This window comes from Lycorma delicatula, chromosome 2, assembly GCF_047948215.1.
Source record: "Lycorma delicatula isolate Av1 chromosome 2, ASM4794821v1, whole genome shotgun sequence".
Lineage (NCBI taxonomy): Eukaryota > Metazoa > Arthropoda > Insecta > Hemiptera > Fulgoridae > Lycorma > Lycorma delicatula.
Window position 1 is genome coordinate 209623685 of NC_134456.1, and position 19789 is coordinate 209643473.

Sequence of the window (19789 nt, forward strand, 5' to 3'; positions counted from 1 at the left end):
GAATAAAAATGTATATATAATGTATAATGTATACACAGGGTCATTCACGGGAACCGGATGTTTTTAAAATAATCATAAAAAATTGAATATTTACTTTAAAAAAGTTTTATTGGTACTGAAACACTTGTTAAATCAAAGCATTTGTTACTTACTCATGAACGAAAAATTACGTCCGGCAAGCGATGTCCATTTTAGGCAATACATTGTTTTAGCCTTTCACGGTAACTGGCTTCAATTCTTTGCAGCATGTCTACATCAATCTGGGTGACGTGATGACGAATTGCGATCTTTAGGTCCTCCAATGTACGCGGTTTATTGCCGTACACACGCGATTTCAGAAACCCCCACAGAAAAAAATCACAACTACTCAAGTCGGAGGACCGAGTGGGCCAAGGAATGTCGCCGAATCTGGAAACGATCCGTCCCGGAAACAAGTTACGGAGAAGAGCCATCGTTGCCCTCGCTGTGTGCGCTGTAGCTCCATCCTGCTGGAATAACACATTTTGAAAATCGATTCCCTGGTTTCGTAACTCGGGGATGAAAAACGTATTCAACATCGCAATGTAACGATCAGCTGTTACAGTTACGGCAGCGTCATTTTCTTCAAAAAAATATGGTCCAATAACACCGACCTTTCCTATTGCACACCAGACAATCACCTTTGGGCTATGAAGTGGTCTCTCGTGAAGCTGATGTGGGTTTCTTTCTGCCCAATACCGGCAATTCTGTTTGTTGACGAAGCCATTCAGATGAAAATGGGCTTCGTCACTCATTAACAATAACAAATTTTCATTTTCTTCAAAAATGGTAAGCATTTGTCGACAAAATTGTAATCGCTTCGTGAAATCTTGCTCGTTTAACTGCTGCACGACGGCTATCTTGTAAGGATGGAAATGCAGGTCTGTATGCAGAAACCGTCTTACCGTACTGTGCTCATTTGAAGCGCTGCTGAATGCCTCTGAATTGAGTGGCGTGGGCTTCTGACAATGGCTTCCCTTACTCGTTCGATGTTCTCCGGAGTGCTAGCAGTTCGTCGGGGACCCGGTGGTTTTTTCTTCAATATTGAACCGCTTGTTCGAAGGTTGTTTACCCATCGCAATATTGTGTTACGAGAAGGGACACTTGCATTTCGTTGGATATTAAACTGACGGCGGAAATCTCGCTGAACAGCAGTTACGGATTCGTCATTTCGTACAAAACTGTCATACGCATACATACGTTGGTCTAGCGTCCACGGCTCCATCTCAACGACTAAAATGTAAATGCTATGAACAAAGGAAACGTCAGACACCAGCCACGTGACCCTCCCACCACGAACGCCCGAGTACAACCCATTTCAAAAACATCCAGTTCCCGTGAATGACTCTGTATATACATTTTTATTAATTTTCAAATAAAATATATATGATTTTATTAAATAGCTTTCCACTGCTGAAATGTCAAAAAGTAAGAAATACTAATATGATTAGTAATGAAAATTATGCACTTTGTAATGTTATTGTCGTTCTTTTGCATATAAAAGAATACAAATTAAAATTTATTCTTATTAATATCATATTTGTTCAATTAAAATTACCTTCAATTTTCAATTCTGGTTATATTTTATTATTTGTATTGGTTGGATTAATAAGGTCTTATAACAGAACCCTTGACAATAAGAGAGCTGAATGTTGTTGTTTGATGAAGATGTTCTGAAACATAGCTATGAAATATTAATACATAAACTAATCCATAATTATATATACAAATATGATATATGATCAAAAAATAATGAGAATTTTAATATTTATCAAAAAATATTTATTTATTTTTTTGTATTGATACTGTGCCCTTCAGTAGTAGTCCCCAGAGATGCAACCCATTTTTGCCAGCATTTCTTCCAGTCCTCACAACATTTAGGAAATTATAAAAAATTAAGAGCTTACTTAGCTATTTTTTTTCAATTTCATTTAACTTCACAAATTACTTTTTAATCTCTTAATAAAAACAATAAAGAATCACCGAGTATCTTGTCTGGAGAAATTGGAGGTTGTGGTATCATTATGACATTATTTTTGAGTGAATAATCACAAATTAATAGTGAACTGTAAACTGGAGCTTTTTTATGGTACAAAATCCAAGAATTGTTTTCCCACATTTGTGGTAATTTTCTTAAGATTGTCTCGTGTAAGTGATATAAAACTACTAAGTAATATCATTTGTTTATATAATCTTGTGGTGAGATTCGTAATGAATTATGCCATTAAAATTTAAAAAAAAAAAACAAAAGTAAAGAATACTCTAGCATTCAATCAAACTCAACATGCTTCTTTTTCTGATTCTTCAGGAAGTGTCCATTGGAATGGTAGGACTTTCATTTTAACATCAAAACCAAAAACCTACATTTCATCATCTGTTATGACATGTTTGAGTAATTCTGAGTCATTAGCAATGCTAATGACTCAGTGCTATTGTTCTGCAATATTTTTGAAATCATATTTCGCTGAAAATTCAACAATTTTAGAATGAATTTTGCTGCTACTGATTTCATACTCAAATTATCAGTCAAATTTGTTTCACATGAGCTATTAGAGACTCCTAGCTCTTCACTGATTTCTGTAGCACTGATTTGATGATTATTGATCACAATGTTCTTTATTTTGTCAATATTTTCATCAGTTGTTGATGTTTTAAGATTACCTTAACCTGAATAAATATTTTCATAAGTCGTTTATTGAAAGACAAAACTGTCATTTGAAAACTTGGCATGCTGAAAAACAGAAAATAACTGTCATGTTTTTTTAAGTAGCACACAAACACCAAAGATTCAATGCTACTAAATATTGGTGTAACAGCACTTTTTAATGTATATAATGACTTGAGAAATCCATTCATGCCAATCAAGGTCAGCTGTAGTCACAGAATTGAAACAACCTATCAGATCATTTATTATAAATGTATTTAAATTTCTATGAACAGACAAATTAACAGTCATTTTATTAATTTCTCCTTAATATTTAGATTTTATTAAATTTCAGACAGATCCTAAAGCATCAGTGGAAATAAATGAAGCAATAGATTTAACAAAGATAATGGCTGCTATGGATATTTTGAATTTTTCCAAATCAGATATATGGGAGATATTTAAAATGTCAGCAGTGGTTCTCCATTTAGGAAACATTTCATATAATTCAAATGTTACAGGTAAATCACATCCTTTTTCTATTGTAAGATTATTAATTATCTTGCAAAATATTATATTAATAATATAATTGATATTTATATTATATAATATAAATTACATATTAATATTAAATTATACTTCCACTTATTAAATTATACAATATTATAAGTGAGAGTCTCCAGCGATTTCTATTTGCTCACTGGTAAGGCAGCGTCTGTTCTCCACGTTAGGGGCGGCTGCGAAAGACATCTGTTCCCAATGTTAGAGGCAGCCTATTAATATGGTTGGGCAACCATATGCCTAGGTGGAAAGCAACGGGAAACTACCACCTTATACTATTACCCAGGAACATACATGATGATCCTTAAAGTTAAAGAACCTGGAGTTAAAGCTTCCCCTCAATCAGTCCGGGAGGGGGAAACATCGAGGTCACGTGCAGATAAAATTAGGATTGGAACTTGAAATGTTTTGATGTTACTTAAAGTAGGAAAGATAGAGAATGCAAAAAGAGAAATGGAAAAGAATAGGTTGGATGTGCTGGGTTTGAGTGTAGTGAGGTGGGAAGGAATGGGGAGTTACAGAGTAGAGGTACAAAATCTTTTATTCAGGCAGAGAAAGGAGTGGTGAATATGGAGTGGGAATTTTGCTGAGCCCACAGATGACAGACAGTGTAGAAAGAGTAAGATATGTCAATGAAAGAATGTTGTTGTTGAGATTGAAGGGCAAAGGAAAAGATCTAGTGATAATACAAGTGTATATGCCAGCAAGCCAGCATCAAGATGAGGAGCTTGAAGAATGCTATAATAAGATTCAGGAACTGATAGATGGAGACAGGAGAGGAGCTTACATTATAGTGATGGGAGATTGGAATGCGATGGTAGGAGAAGGATCAGAGGGAAATTTTGTGGAAGACTTTGAGTTAGGTATAAGAAATGCAAGAGGGGCAAAATTGGTGGATTTCTGTAAGGAGAACTCGTTCGGTAATTGGTAATACACTATTCCAAGCCCACAAGAGACACTGATACACATGGACATCAAGAATACATGGAGAGAGGTACCTGATAGATTACTTTATGATAGAAAATAAGTATAAAAATTGTTTAAAAATTCAATGTATCCAGGTGCAGATATAAATTCGGACCAATATCTTGTGGTGGGAGAGTTACGGATGAGGATAAAAAAGTGAACAAAAGAAAAAGAGTAGAGAGGTTAAATAGGGAGGTACTGAAAGATGGAGACAAAGGGAAAGGCTAAAGGAAAATTATTTGGTAAATAGAGGGCGAAGGGAAAAGGACACAGACCCAAATATAAGATGGATGTATATGAAGGAGGATCTAATGAATGCAATCAAAGATGCTGGGGGTAAAAAGCAGACTAAGAGGATAAAGAAAGAATGGGTTACAGAGGTACGCTGGATAAAATGGATGAGAGAAGAAAGTGGAAGAATGTCAGGACTGAAGAGAGTAAGAAGATGTATAGGAAACTAAATAATGAATTAAGAAGAGAAACAGAAAGGGCGCAGCAAACATAGTTGATGGAGAGGTGTGAAGATATTCAGAAATTGGATAGGGTAGGGAAGTTTGAGGAGATGTATAGAGTAGTTATGGAACTGGTATTTAAAAAGGGAAAAGGTAAAACTAGAATGGAAATAGCGACAAAAGATGGGGAGGTGGTTGATGGGAAGAACAAGGTTCTAGGTAGATGGAAACAATATGTGGAAGGACTTTACGAAGTAGATAAGAGACCAGAAATCCTAGGAATTGAAAATGAATCGGAAGTGTGTGAGGAGGAGAAAGGTTGTTACATTATGGAGGAAGAGGTAGAAAAAGCCTTAAAGGAAATGAAGAACAGGAAAGCATGTGGAGTCGATTAAGTACCAGCTGAGCTATGGAAAGATTTAGGGGAAAGGGGAATTAGAGATATCACAATCCTGTGTAATTTGATATATGATAGTGGTGACTGGCTGGAAGATTTCGTGACTACTATTATGGTCCCAATCGAAAAGAAGAGTAATACATTGAAATGTGAGGAATATGGGACCATTAGCCTTATATCGCATGCAGCTAAGACACTACTAAAAGTCTTGAATGGAAGACTTTATGGAAGACCAGAGAGATCAATTGGGAAGAGCAGTTTGGGTTTAAAAGGTGGAAGGGAACAAGGGATGCAATAGGATTAATAAGAGTGATCAGAAAAAGATACATTGAAAAGCAAAGAGATATTTATGTGGTCTTTATAGATCTGGAGAAAGCATTTGACAGGGTGGATGGGATAAATTGCTGAGCATCTTAAAGGAAAAAGCAGTCGCTTGGAGAGAAAGGAGATTAATAAGAAATCTGTAGTTGTCACAACTAGGTAAAAATAAAGATTGGTAATGAGAGACATGGGGTATTAGGAAAGGAGAGGAGAGAAGATTGGAGGCCTTTGAAATGTGGGTTTGGAGGAGAATGGAAAAGATCAGCTGGATGGAAAGAGTTCGGAATGAGCAGGTGTTTCGTAAAGTAGGAGAAAAGAGGGTGGTAAATGAAATTATAAAAAGAAGAAAACGCAGTTGGTTGGGACACTGGCTGAGACGTGACTTGTCACTGGCTGAGTTGGTGATGGCACTGTAAGAATTTGTAACAGGGGAGAAAGCAAGAGGTTGGAGATGAATGAAAATGATAGACAATATAAAGGGAAGAAAGTTACTATAAAATGAAACGGATGGCACAGAATTGAGCAGAATGGAGGGCGGGCATGTGAAAATCTGCCTTTGGGCAGAACACTTATTATTATACAATATTATATTAAGTTGTAAAATTTACATATTAATACATTCTAGCTTTTTTTGAATAAAATATTATAGGATTAGTTACCAGGAATTAATTTTATTACAGATAACATAGAGGGAACTGATGTCAAAGAAGGACCAAGTTTAGACAATGTGTGCAAATTTCTACAAGTACAAAAAAAGCAACTTAAAGACACATTAAGTAAAAAAGCTCTATACGTCCAAGGACATAAAACAGTAAGTTCTGCAATGATTTTTAACAAAATATCATCATTTAATTATTTAATTAAATTTAGAAACACAGGATTAATTTATAACCGAGTAAATCTTCATTTCTATAAATTTTAAGTCATAAAATTTCAACTCTATTACAATATTATGATTCTGTTTAATCATCATGAATTGTCTTCAGAATTCCAATAACTTCTGGAATTTCAAAATAAAAGATGTTATTTTGATTTATTATTGAAATGTTAAAAAATAAATGAAAATTATTAGCACTCTTATAATTAAATAATCATAGTAAACATTAATAGACTGAGAAAGTATGATTTTCTTTTTGTTAAACTTTTAAAAATAATCACATAAAGAACAACTTGATTATTTTTTTTTTATTATTTCACTCACAACTTTTTGAGCAGTTTGATAATATATGTTTAAAGAGATTTATGCAAAACATCATAAAAGTTAATAATTCTGAAATTAAAATGGAATAAAACTCACTCATTTTACATTATGAAACTTATATTTTTGATAAACAGATATATTATGTACTTGGAAAATACTGAATGACTAATGAAATAACTAAGTAAATCAGAAAAACTTAAGATGGGTTTACATTACATATGACATAAGAAGGAATTGTTTACATATAATTAGCAATAGATAATTTTGCATGATATTGTAGAAAGAGAGTGAGAGAGAGAAAGAAAGAGACTGATATTGACATTTATTACTGTCTAGGCCTCTAAATGTTACCCACTAGGTTGGTCTAGTGTGAACAAGTCTTTGCAAATCGGCTGATTTCAAAGTCGAGGGTTCCAACATTTTCAAATCCTAATGAAGACAGTTACTTTTATACAGATTTCAATACTAGATCATGGATTCCAGTGTTCTTTGGTGGTTGGGTTGAAACCCACACATCTCAAAAATGGTCGACCTAAGATTGTACAAGACTATACTTCACTTACACTTGTACATATCATCCTCTGAAGTAATACCTGACTGTGATTCCCGGAGGCTAAAGAGGAAAAAAGACCTCTAGATGTTAAAAAAATAACAACATTTCTGCAATATTACAATAAATTAATTAGTAACTTAATCTAATTATTTTCAAATTTTTAAAAATTTTATAGCAATTTTATTCTCACCGTCATAGGTTTCCACTTCCACTAATTTAAAAACACATCGAGTATTCCCATAAGAGGTGTGTTTATGTGTGTGTGTGTGTAGGTTTGTTGTCTGTTAACAGCCACCAACTACATGGGTTAACATCAATCAATATCAGTGCCTGTTGAATTATTTGATATAGTACAGTAAACATTCGTTAAATAATTACTTCCAGGGATTCATCCACTGATCTTCCTCAACCCATATTACTGCTTCTGTTCACAATGAATTCACCAACTACACATTAAAAGGTTAGAAGAGTATAGTTTACTAGTTAGCCATTAAGTGTTATGAAAATTTTGTTGTGTACTTTTTTAGAATTCATAATTCATAATTTTCTCTTTTTAACATTTTTTTTTTTGAACTGCTGTAACATCTGTTTTTTTTTAAACTGAAATATAGACTCCTAAGTGAGACATTAAATTAACCTGTTCATAGAGACCCCTCTGCAGATGCACATTTTCTTCTTCTACCCTGCTCTTTCCTTACCCTTTATCCCTTCTTCATGGATACTTATAATGAGAGCTGCATTGGTTGTTACCTCAGTTCTATCGGTGGAACTATGCTACAGTGAAGTGTTCTGCCATCATACTTTCATGGTAATGGTTTTCATAACCTTCCTATGTATTATAGGCTGGTGGTAGTAAATTTTCCATTTGAAAATTTACTACCACCCCTATTTCTGTAGTTATTTATTTCTCCATTTCTGAATTTTCTCTGTTTCATTACTGGAATTACACAAAGACCCAAATTAGATGGCTGAGGTGTCTATTACGAAAAGTCTCATCCTATATAAATCTAAGAGGAATAAAGAGTAAAAAGTATTTAACAGGCACTCAGCTTTGTGAAATATTAGCAGAGTATAAATTGTTACTCTAAATTTAAATATAAAAGAGCTTCATCAGAGTTTATTATTCACCAGCCTCAGCATAATAAATAAATAAGAATCACTTCTCAGAAACAGATGACTTGAAGTTGTACAAATATAATTGCCAAATTGTAATTGAGTGATGATTTTTTTTAACATAAATTCAAAATAATTGTTTTTATATATTAGTTGAGATTAGAAAGCCTGGCTTCACCCAATAAATACCTCTCCCCCAGGTTGAACTTTTTGTTAAGCTACTGAATAGGAAACAAGAATCCTTAGATATCTGCATTGGCAGAGTAATAAACCTCTCTAATGGCAGCACAATAAATCTTACAGTCCCCACATCCTTTAATGGGTCCAGTGAATGTCTAGCTAAGACCAATAGAAAACTATCAGGTAGGAAGAGTCAAAAAAAGGGTGCATGTAGAAAGGACAATCTCGTCACAAATGAACTACATAATGAAAAAAACCACCCTCACCCAGAAAATACTTCAAGGCATTTCCAGTCCATCCATCCTGCCTGAAATCTGATTTTTATTCAGTGATTTTTACTCAGGATGGGGTCAACACATTGGTGATTAACAATTTTGCATTGACCGGCTCAAATAAATGCTGAAATAGATTTTCCCCTAAATATATTGAAAAACTATCTGCGAACAGAGATTTGGGTTTTTATAAGAAAATCTGTGCCAATACCCTTAATTGTATTATGGATGAGAGTATCCAAATGAACTATAAAAACTGTTGAAGTAGACTGTCATGTAATATATTCATAAAATGTAAATATAAAAGTAATATAAAATATAAAGATTGCATAAAACATAAATACTTAAATTCTATAAAATAAACCACCTACAACAGAATATTGATATAAGACTCTTATTTTAATTTTTCATTAAAGTACTTTCACAGGATCCCTCATCCTCAGTCATGACTGAAATAATTCTGTTATTGCAAAAAAAAATTTCAATAAAATAAAAATAATGAAAATTGCATATTAATTTACACAATGATTATTGCAATTTTTATAAGATCATCTTCGTAAAACATTGTCTGATGGTTTATCGAATTGAAATTTTGTTTGTATTTGTTTATATAATATTTTTCTAATATATTTAATTTCATGTCATCTTTATTAATTTCTAATATTTCTAAACTTGTGATAACATAAATAGATGTCTATTGTTTATTAGATGGTCTGCCATATTAGATAAACCTAATTTATTATTTATTTCCTAATTTTTACTTTTTTTTCCTAATTTATTATTTTATTTTGTAATTTCTATAATGTTCAAATATAAATACAAACAAAATTTCAATTCAATAAACCATCAGACATTGTTTGAGGCAGATAGTCCTACAAAAACTGCAATAGCACCACTCATAAATTAATACATAATTTTCATTAATTTAGTATTTTTATTTTATTTTTAATATACAATAACAAAATTATTTCAATTATGACTGAGGATGGGGGAAACTGTAAAAGTACTTTAATAAAAAATTAAAGTAAGTTACATCTTATCTCAATATTCTGTACTAGATGGTTTATTTAATATTATTTAACAGTACTGAGGATTAATCTTAAAAGTATTAATTTCAGTAAAATTTAAATAATACATATATGATTTCATTTTTATTCAGGTAACAGAAGTCACTAAAGTTCAAGCAATGATGACAAGAAATGGTTTTGCTAAAACGTTGTATGATAAACTATTTAATTACATCGTAAATAAGATAAATATAGCAATATTCAACAAGAAGTGCCCCAGAAAATATTCAATAAGAATACTGGATATATATGGCTTTGAAAACTTTCAGAATAATAGGTATGAGACAATTGTTTTCCATTTGCATATTAAGCAAAAGAGAAAAAAACAGTGTAGAGTAGAGTAGTGGTGACTCGCTACATTCACATCATGAGTAAATCATTGCTTTATAGTTAGTTAAATATACTGTTCAGAAAGGCTAAATGCAATTATTTATTATTTTAATACAGGTAGGTAAATTAAAAAAATTCAGACAGCCTACAACTGAAAAGTTATCTATTTATATACTTTGTTTGGTGCAATAGAATTTGTTGAAAAACATGAAACATTGTAACACTTTAAAAAGTTTGTAATTTTTAATAATTTTAAAAATGTTATTTTCAATTAAAAAGGAACTGGGAGATAATTAGCGGTACCTTCTTTAATGTGACAAGAATAAAATTTATATTTGAACACCCAAACCTGACCAGGATTTAAGCCTGTGATCCTGCGGATGATCCACAGGATCCTGCGGATGAGATAAATTTCATTTTTCTACAGATTGAGATGTAACTTCTTTAGAACTGTATTTCATCAGTGCAAATTCATAAAAATTTGATGACTGCTTAAATTTTAATATTTAAAAATTAATATTTTAATATTTATAAATAAGCTTATATTTGTCATGGCATTGAAAAGAATGTTACACTTGTTATAATGTGCACGCATTTGACTGATAAAAGCAATAAATTTTTCATGAATCTAAACAATTAATATTAATTTAAGTAAATATTGATCAATTTAATTTAAATAAAATATGAATTATAGTAAATAAGCACAGTTAAACATATTTTAGCAGTGCTTTTTATGTAAAAATATAAGAATTTAACTGGCCGACATATGCAGATCAAGGTGAGTGTACAAGAATTTCTCCTAGCATTGCTTAATGTAATATTTATGTGAAGTGGAATTTACAGCAATAAATTTCTAATTATTTTTCAAATTTATTATTTATATTTTTAATTAATATACTAAAAATTTGGTTTAGGCAATTTGGTTTAATTTTTAAATTTCATTTATTACTAGAGTCATTGAATAAGTTTTTAACTGATGATTAACAATTTCTGTTCAAATATTCATTTACATTTGGTAGATTTTCATGATAAAAAGTTATGTCATTAACATTAACTGTTATTTAAATGTTCCTTAAACACTGCCGTTAATCTTTTGGTTACTCAAAACTCAATATAGCTTGGATGTCAAATACTTTGCTGGATGTTAGCACTGGATTTAAACTGATCTTTAACAAAAAAAACACTTCTGTTATTTTTCATTCCCTACAAAGGAGACATCTAGGGTTGCCATGAATTAGCTACTCAATATTTTTTTAAACAAGATCTCCATCTTATTCATTTACAAACCCAAATTCAATTAATTTTTTACGATCATTCTATCTACCATTATTTTATAGAATTTTGTAACTTTTTACTAGTCTATTCAAGTAATTTGCCAAATGAACCAGGGACTATTACATACAACATATTTGTTTCACAGATTACTTTGCAAATAAAATGTAACATTTTATTGTATACTAAACAGTCTTTGTAACTGCTTTGAAACTGGTATTAACAGAAACATAAGTTACAAGCCCACATTGTGAGGTACTTGACAGTGTTTTCACCAGACACTTCAGATTGTTGATTGTGTCATAAAAATCCTTCACTGCTTCTTATTCATTTAGTAAATCCTATAAATTCTCTTTTACATTGGTCCTTTGAGCCCCAGAGAAAAAAATATTTTTGGAAAGCCAAAAACAGATTTTGCTGGGGGCCTGGCTAAACAATCTAATGAACAAAATCCAGTAGATCTGCTGATATAGCGTGAACAAGTAGATGCTAGCAGTTCATAAAAAATAAACTGTAAGAGAACAGTAAAAAAATAGCAAGAAGCAACTTAATAGTACAACAATTTTTCTATATAAAAGAATAGAAAGTTAATTACTGAAATAATTCCTTTTTATAAATATTATTTTGTTTTAAAATGAACTAGCATATTGTTCATGTTTGTTTTTTTTAATAAATTTATACTTCAAGTAAATATAAAATGTAGCTAAGAAGATCCTCAAATTCCAAGATAGGATTTCCTAATAGACTATGTTGGACATAAATCTGGAATTGATAAGAGAGTTTTCAGGGTTACAGATATATAGAACTGGCAACAAAGGAAACGGTTTCCTCAGTTCTATGCCATTCTCTAATATACTGTATCTGTGACTTTGTTTAGGTCATCATTAAACAGATAAATTGATCAGGAACAGTGGAAAAATTTTCTTTACAAAATTTCAGCTTTCTGGAACCAGAAAACAAGAGATATTAGTAAATGAGTGTTGTTTTACTTTTTTTTTTTAAATTATGATATAGACAGCACTTATTCAAAAACAGTATTAATTTAATTTTTTTTTATTGTAAACATATATTTGAGATTATTTGGAAAGTAAGTAAGTTTTGTTATTAAAAATACACATAACTTTCAACAGAGTAATTTTATTATTACACAGAAGAGCATATCTTAAAACTTCATTTCTGCATAATTTCTACCAACATTAAGGCACTTCACATATCGATTCAATAATAATTAATTATCTCATACAGAACAGATCAACAGGTTCACTTGATCATTAGCAACAGACAATTGCATGAATGGCTTCTTAATTACATGATTTAATGCAAATTACTTTTCAATATTATTCTATTTTATTGTAATATTTTCAATATTATTAAATTATTATAATTGAAAGTTTCAGTTCCATTATCTTTTACCAAATTGTAAACCTTTTAAAAAAATCAAATTTATTAACACACAAAAAAATTTAATTTATAATTTTAAAAAATTATTATTTTTTTAAAAAAACAAAAAAAATGTTTGTACAATAGTTGGGATTTGCGAAATAATGTACTAGGACTATGCTGCATATGTTGTCCTCACAAATTTTACAAAAACTTTATTACATGAAAAAATATTACTGACAGCAATGAATGATACACATTACTTATAAAATAAAAAAAAATGATAATAAACACATTTTACTCAAAAGTCCAACTTGTCTACTTAGGTTCGTTCGTAGAACCGCTATTTCATAACTACTTGACAAACCAGAAATTAACAAAATATCTTACTAGTACATATGATACTAAATAATTGGCCAATCCAAGATTAGTTTTAATTATAATTTTTCCATTTTAATAATAATATTTTTAAAGTTATTTTATTTAAAAAAATTAATCGACGATTAATTAATCTTCTAGTAGATTCAAGAATGTTTCTTACGGAGTCGCCTTTTATTTAAAATTCTCATACCTGTGTTCCTTATAATTCATGGTTTGTATAATTTCATGATCAGTTTTTTTATATACTCACTACATACAACTTGCCAAGACAAAATCACGCATATAACTGACGCTTTCTGATAGTGTCACATGTCTAACCCCACCACTATTTCTCCGAATTGTCCAAGTCTGTGTATGTGTATTCACACAAACGTAACTCTCTTTGCATAGAAAACGTTAGTACATTTTTCCAGCAGGATGTCATGTTTCTTAAAATTCTATTTTAAGAAAGAATTTAATAACAAATGAATCATGCTACTATTATTTTAACTTTTACGTTTTAACAAATATATCGTCCGTCGACGTATAAAAAATCCATATAACAAAATAGTTTAATATAAAATAAAATACAAATGAATTCACAAATTTGCATAACCCAATTTAATTTCATTTTAAACGTAGGTCAGAATTTATAATGGTTACATAATTTATTGCACGATAACATTAATAAAAACTATTTCCAGTTGACATCGTGTTATTTAATTTTATTCAGGAGCAAATGAAAAATGTTTTTTTTTTTTACAGACTGACTCTCAAGAATTTTTAACATAACTTGATATTTATGAATGGATTAGAATTAATGTCATTTTCTTTGTCATAAAATGCTTAATATTTTATGTAAAAACATAGCACTTAAATAAACCGATGGTTACAAGATATTAAAAATTAGAATGTTATATAGTTACCATTTTGTAATGGATTAAGAAATCAGATTCATTATTTTTGTACAAGTAACTTCTAACCCCAGCAGTAGAAAATATTTTTTTAGCTCGATACAATTAACAATTCCTGAGAAATAAATTTTTATATTTAAAATACAAAATGGTGGATAGCCGTAAACTAAGCGTTTCCAGCCATATGTTGATAAAAAGATTTTTCTTTATTTTGATCTGAGGGACCATCCCTTGAATTATATATATATATATATATATATAAAATTCTTTTTTTTCTAAAATCGATCCTTTCGGGAATCATATTCCTCTGCACTATACAAATTATATTAATCCGATCAAACCCAAGTACAGAATTAATAAAACAAAATAAAATAGGATGACAACTACTTTATTCCATAATCCAAGCAAGAGCGCTTTCACGAGTACCTCGCATAATCAGTTGCTCTATAATTTTTCAAATCTTTCGTTGCAAATTACACATGAAAATTATGAAAATTAAAATTATACATTGCAAATTGCATATTAAAATTTGAAATTGAGATTTATAATTGTTAAAAGATCCTTTTCCAATTAAATCAAAACAGAAATAAAACTAATTTTATTTTCTTTATATTCAAAATGTTTTAAATTGTAAATTAAAATTATAAAATTAAAAATTCCATATATACAAAATATGAAGTCGTTAATAAACAATTAAACTTATTAATTTAATTATATATATATATATATATATATATATATATATATATATATATATATATATATATATATATATATATATATATATATATATATTTAAACAAGATTATTGTGAATTTATTATATTAATAAATTATCAATTACAGTTTTGAACAACTTTGTATAAATTACACAAATGAGCACCTTCAGCAAGTGTTCGTTCGTCATATATTTAAAATGGAACAGGAAGAGTACACAAAGGAAGGAATAAAATGGGAACATCTAAGATTCATAGATAATGAAGAAATTTTATATCTTATTGGACTGAAACCATACAGCTTAATGATGATCATTGATGAGCAGTCTCAACTAATTTCAGTAAATATAAATTTATTTTACGTAATAAAATATATTAAAATGTACTGTCAAATTATAAATAGTAATTTATAGACTTAGCCAATTCTGATCTCATCAAGTTCCAGCACTAACTATTAATATTATATCATCGACTTCATCAATTCCTAATACAAAATTGTTATATTGATTGTTTTTGGTTGTATTAAGATTAATGAAAATATTACATTTGCTATATTTTGAAAGAAAATAATTGCAAAACTGGATCTCACTGAAATACAGTTTCGATTTACCCTTCACCAAGGACACACATTCTGATTTAGAAAATATACATATCTTGTATTCCTTGTTTATGTAGCAAAAATTAACGAGCTATAGATGTGTTTAGAAAGTCTAAATAAAAAATAATTAAACAGCTCTGAGTAAGGATGATGGGGATATTTAATTCTTAAGTTATGAGAAATCCTCTGCAAAAAAAAGATTAATGTTAATTAACATTTTTCATTAAATTTTACAGAGATAGTGACAGAGATCTATTTACTTACCTACTAGCCAACACCCACCCTTAGCTTTTGAGCCATTTGGCCTCGTGCTGATCAATAAAGACGAGCTTGTGTGAACTCCGGGCTTTGGGGTTGACCTTAGTCAACCCCAAAGTCTCCCAGCTCTTACTACCAATTGTCTCGGAGAGGCGTTGTTCGTTCCATCTGTTGACCGACGCTTCGACCCGGACCCTGGATGAACGCAAAGACGCGGGGCAACTAGATTAGGGTAGAGTCGTTCCTAACTTGGTCAGTTTATCGGCCTCCTCATTTCCACGTATGTTGACATGACTGGGTATCCACTGAAACATCAGCGTCAACCCGCGATTTCTCAGGCTTTCCAGTCTTCTTCTACACTCAACCGTCCTCTGGCAGTTCGTTTGGGTGTTGCGCGATAGATTATGTATAGTGGCTAGGAAGTCGACCAAAAACACTTATTTTAAAGGAGAAGTTAGCTTTTCCAGTTCGGCCGCAGCGGCGTGTACTGCTTCAACTTCGGCATCATAGTTACTGAACGAGCACCTACGGTTATATATCCCTGAAAAAACGGTAGTAGTACCCAGCCCCATCTCTGGTCTCTTTTCACGAGCAGAGCTTTGCGTTGTAAAAGTCTTTTTCATTGCTATTTTTGAGCTGGTGGTCGAGTGTGTACCTTCCCCAGTTTCACAATCTTCCTGTCTGAGAACTGTTACAACGGATGGATTTTCGCCCTTATTTTTAAGACGACTCACATCCTTTTCACGGGGATTCAGAGGATTTGGCGCACGATTAGTTCGAGCACCCCCCTCATCGCGGCGAAAAGAGTGGCAACGGCTCCTGGTCGCAAGAACGAGCAAAAGGTCCCCTGTTAAGAGCAAAAGGGCCTTTTACCCTTAGTCCTGCTCGCGCTCTTTTAGAGTGGGGGCCGTAATCTGTAACTGTGTGTTGATCTTTGATCCAGTAGCGGCGAAGAGGTGGAAAGAGTGACAGGAGAATACAGGTCTCCAGCTACCCGTGGCTCGCTGCGGGTCACGCTTGTTGGCTTATGCCCAATATCTCTAAATAGAAGGAATACAGCGATCATTTTGTTCTTAAACTATTAGGCCAGGGCATCTCCGATCATGACATATATTAGTGAGGTAGGTAAGAAGCCTAGCCGGAGGAAGGGGTCGGAGCTTTTACCTTCAACCTCCTCGAATACTGATTCTGACAACGATAGTTCAGAAGTAGATGTAGAGGTGACCACCGGGAGGGTATGAACCCACTTATTGAGGAGTTTTTGCAAGCCGGGGGCAGGCCTGGCAGCTCTGCTCCGTTGGCCTGTCATGTTTTGGCAGAACTGGGTGGCTTGTCCTCCTATTTAGCAAACCCCAAGTGTCCTAGTGCAGCTACCAAGAGGACATTATTGCTTCGTCTCAAATTCTTCCGAGCGGCTTTCACAGCTCTCGTCGAGGGTTTCGAAAATCTTGCCTCAAAGCCTAAAGAAATAACTGTAGCTCAGAAACCGGCCCCGGTCTCGATGCAAATTGGACATTGGAAACGGACAGCTGCCAGTCGATGAGACGTCTAGACGAATATCATTTCCTGATAATTTTTGTAATTTAGTAATATCGAAAGAAGAACTGATCGAAAAAGTATTTCCTGATATTCAGATTAATCATAGAAATCACGATTGGCTCAGTGAACGAGCTATCCTTGCCGCAAAGAATAAAGATGTCTATCGACTTAATAATGTTATTCAATCCAGAATTCAAAGTGAGGAAATTACATATAAGTCGATAGACACCGTTGTGGAAGCAGATGAAGTAGTTAATTATCCAACGGAATTTTTAAACTCACTTGATCTGCCAGGGATGCCACCACACATATTAAAATTGAAAATAGGTGTGCCAATTATCCTGTTGCGGAATATTAATCAGCCAAAACTCTGCAACGGCACGCGACTTGCGGTTAAGAAATTGATGAATAACGTAGTGGAAGCAACGATTTTAACGGGGCCTTTCAAAGGTGAAGATGTCCTCATTCCTCGAATACCCATGATCCCGACCGATACACCATTTCAATTTAAAAGATTGCAATTCCAAATTCGAAGGCATTTGCAATCACAATCAATAAAGCTCAAGGTCAATCTTTAAAATTGTGTGGTTTAGATTTAGATGCGGATTGCTTCTCACATGGACAACTGAATGTGCGTGTTTCCGAGTCGGCAAACCAGATAGCTTTTATATCTACGCAGACAGTGGAAAAACAAAAAAATATTGTATATCCACAAGTATAGCAAAATTAAACTTCTATGAAACGTATGCTTTGTTTTGTTTCTCATTTCTCATCCATGCAACCACAATGTGCCACAGCAAAGCGTGGCGGGTACTATATATATACATGTACTTAAGTACAACATGAGCATTCTAATGAGTATGTACTCATTTAAAAAAATAAATAGAATTTTTGTGGGTACTGGTATGGCTTTGAAACAGGACATTTGCTATGAAATTTAGTACATAATCAAACACCACTGAAAGTTAAGGGAAAAGTTCCTTCTACTCAATGTTATTACATTAAAAATGAAAACACACATGCCCATTCTGTTTCATACTTTTTGAAAATGCCAAATTTTCTTGTATGCTCTGACTTCTCTTCTAAAGTTATTAATAATGCTAAATCATGATTATCCATCTTGAATGTGTCCTAAAATATTTTTTAAACATACAAAACTAAAATATTTTAAAGGATGTCAAATCTAGAATGATCAGCTACATTACATACTCATTTATTAATTTTTACAGGGAACTGACGAAGCTGTGATAGTAAAAGCTAATAAGACTCATGCAAAAAATAAATATTACATTAAACAAAAATCTGATATTTCATGTTCATTTGGTATTTCACATTATGCAGGCGTTGTAAATTATTCTGTAGAAGGTAATTATTTCATATTTTTAATCCTCACATTAAATATTTTTATCTCACTTTATTATGAATGCTTGTGAATTGTGTATTATACTCCATGTTTTCATTAAGAGAACTTTTACTTTTGAAACAAAAGTTTGTGATGACAATTAAGTTGTGATAACTGCATAAAATCATGATTTTTATTGCAAGGCATAGACAAGGTTTGCTTTAATTTCATAACACTATTATTTATACTGCTTGAAATCTACATTAGAATCACTGCATAAAATAGTAGCACACTGTCGATTTTAAAATGGTCCAAGAAGCTTATAAAAGTAATGTAGATACTGAATGCAATGTTATAAATGTTGGGCAAATAGCTATAAAGATTAAAAAAAAATCAAGAAAACATTTCTAAAGGGTGAAATTTAGTTGATAATTTTTTTTAATTGAAACATCACTTATTATGAGTTCATTTTGTTATGTCAAGCTATTAATAAAGATTTTCAGCAGTAATGAAAAAATTGACCTGAACTGTTAAAGCTGATGTGGATGCTACATCATAACAATATATCTGTGTGATGCTTCTTTCATACAGCATATTGTGTATTTGTTTATTCTGAATAACTAAAGGCTGAGGCCCAATTATTCTTATCGTTTTATGATTTAAAATTAGTTTTTTAACGTGAGAAAAATTCCAAGCCTGACTAGAATTTGAACCCAGAACCTTTCAGATGAGACAGGGTTCTTCATAAATGCTGCCATACTGATAAAGAATGGAATTATCAATGTTTCTCAAAATCCTAACTCAATCAGATGTCGTTATTTTTTTTTTGGAAGAAATTCATTTGGAAAGGTAGTTTATCAAACAACAGAAGGTTGCAACAAAATATATGCGTATATATAAACTGCTGTAGGACGACCTACCTTCTAGTTCAGAAAAGCATTCTAGAATATATTTAAACAATTAAAAAATGCTGGAAGTGGTTCTGCAACATGCAAGGTTATATTTAAGAGTAAATCTTTTCTTTCTTTTCCCTGTTTAGCCTCTGGTAACTACCGTTTAGATAATTCTTCAGAGGATGAATGAGGATGATATGTAGGAGTGTAAATGAAGTGTAGTCTTGTACATTCTCAGTTCGACCATTCCTGAGATGTGTGGTTAATTGAAACCCTACCACCAAAGAACACCGGTATCCACAATCTAGTATTCAAATCCGTATAAAAGTAACTGCCTTTATTAGGACTTGAACGCTGGAACTCTCGACTTACAAATCAGCTGATTTGGGAAGACGCGTTCACCACTAGACCAACCCGGTGGGTTAAGAGTAAATATCTGATCA

General features: G+C 31.9%; 1 protein-coding gene across 4 annotated transcripts in view; it reads left to right on the forward strand.

Annotated features, from left to right (window-relative positions):
* The window catches only part of LOC142319624 (myosin-VIIa-like), a 58767-nt gene that overhangs the window by 17617 nt on the left and 21361 nt on the right, over positions 1-19789 (forward strand). For all 4 annotated transcript variants that reach the window (XM_075357118.1, XM_075357119.1, XM_075357117.1 and 1 more), the window contains 5 exons: positions 3018-3183; positions 6040-6170; positions 9838-10022; positions 14847-15057; positions 18341-18476. In XM_075357118.1, coding sequence (XP_075213233.1) covers positions 3018-3183; positions 6040-6170; positions 9838-10022; positions 14847-15057; positions 18341-18476 — 829 coding nt within the window. The remainder of the gene's footprint in view (positions 1-3017; positions 3184-6039; positions 6171-9837; positions 10023-14846; positions 15058-18340; positions 18477-19789) is intronic.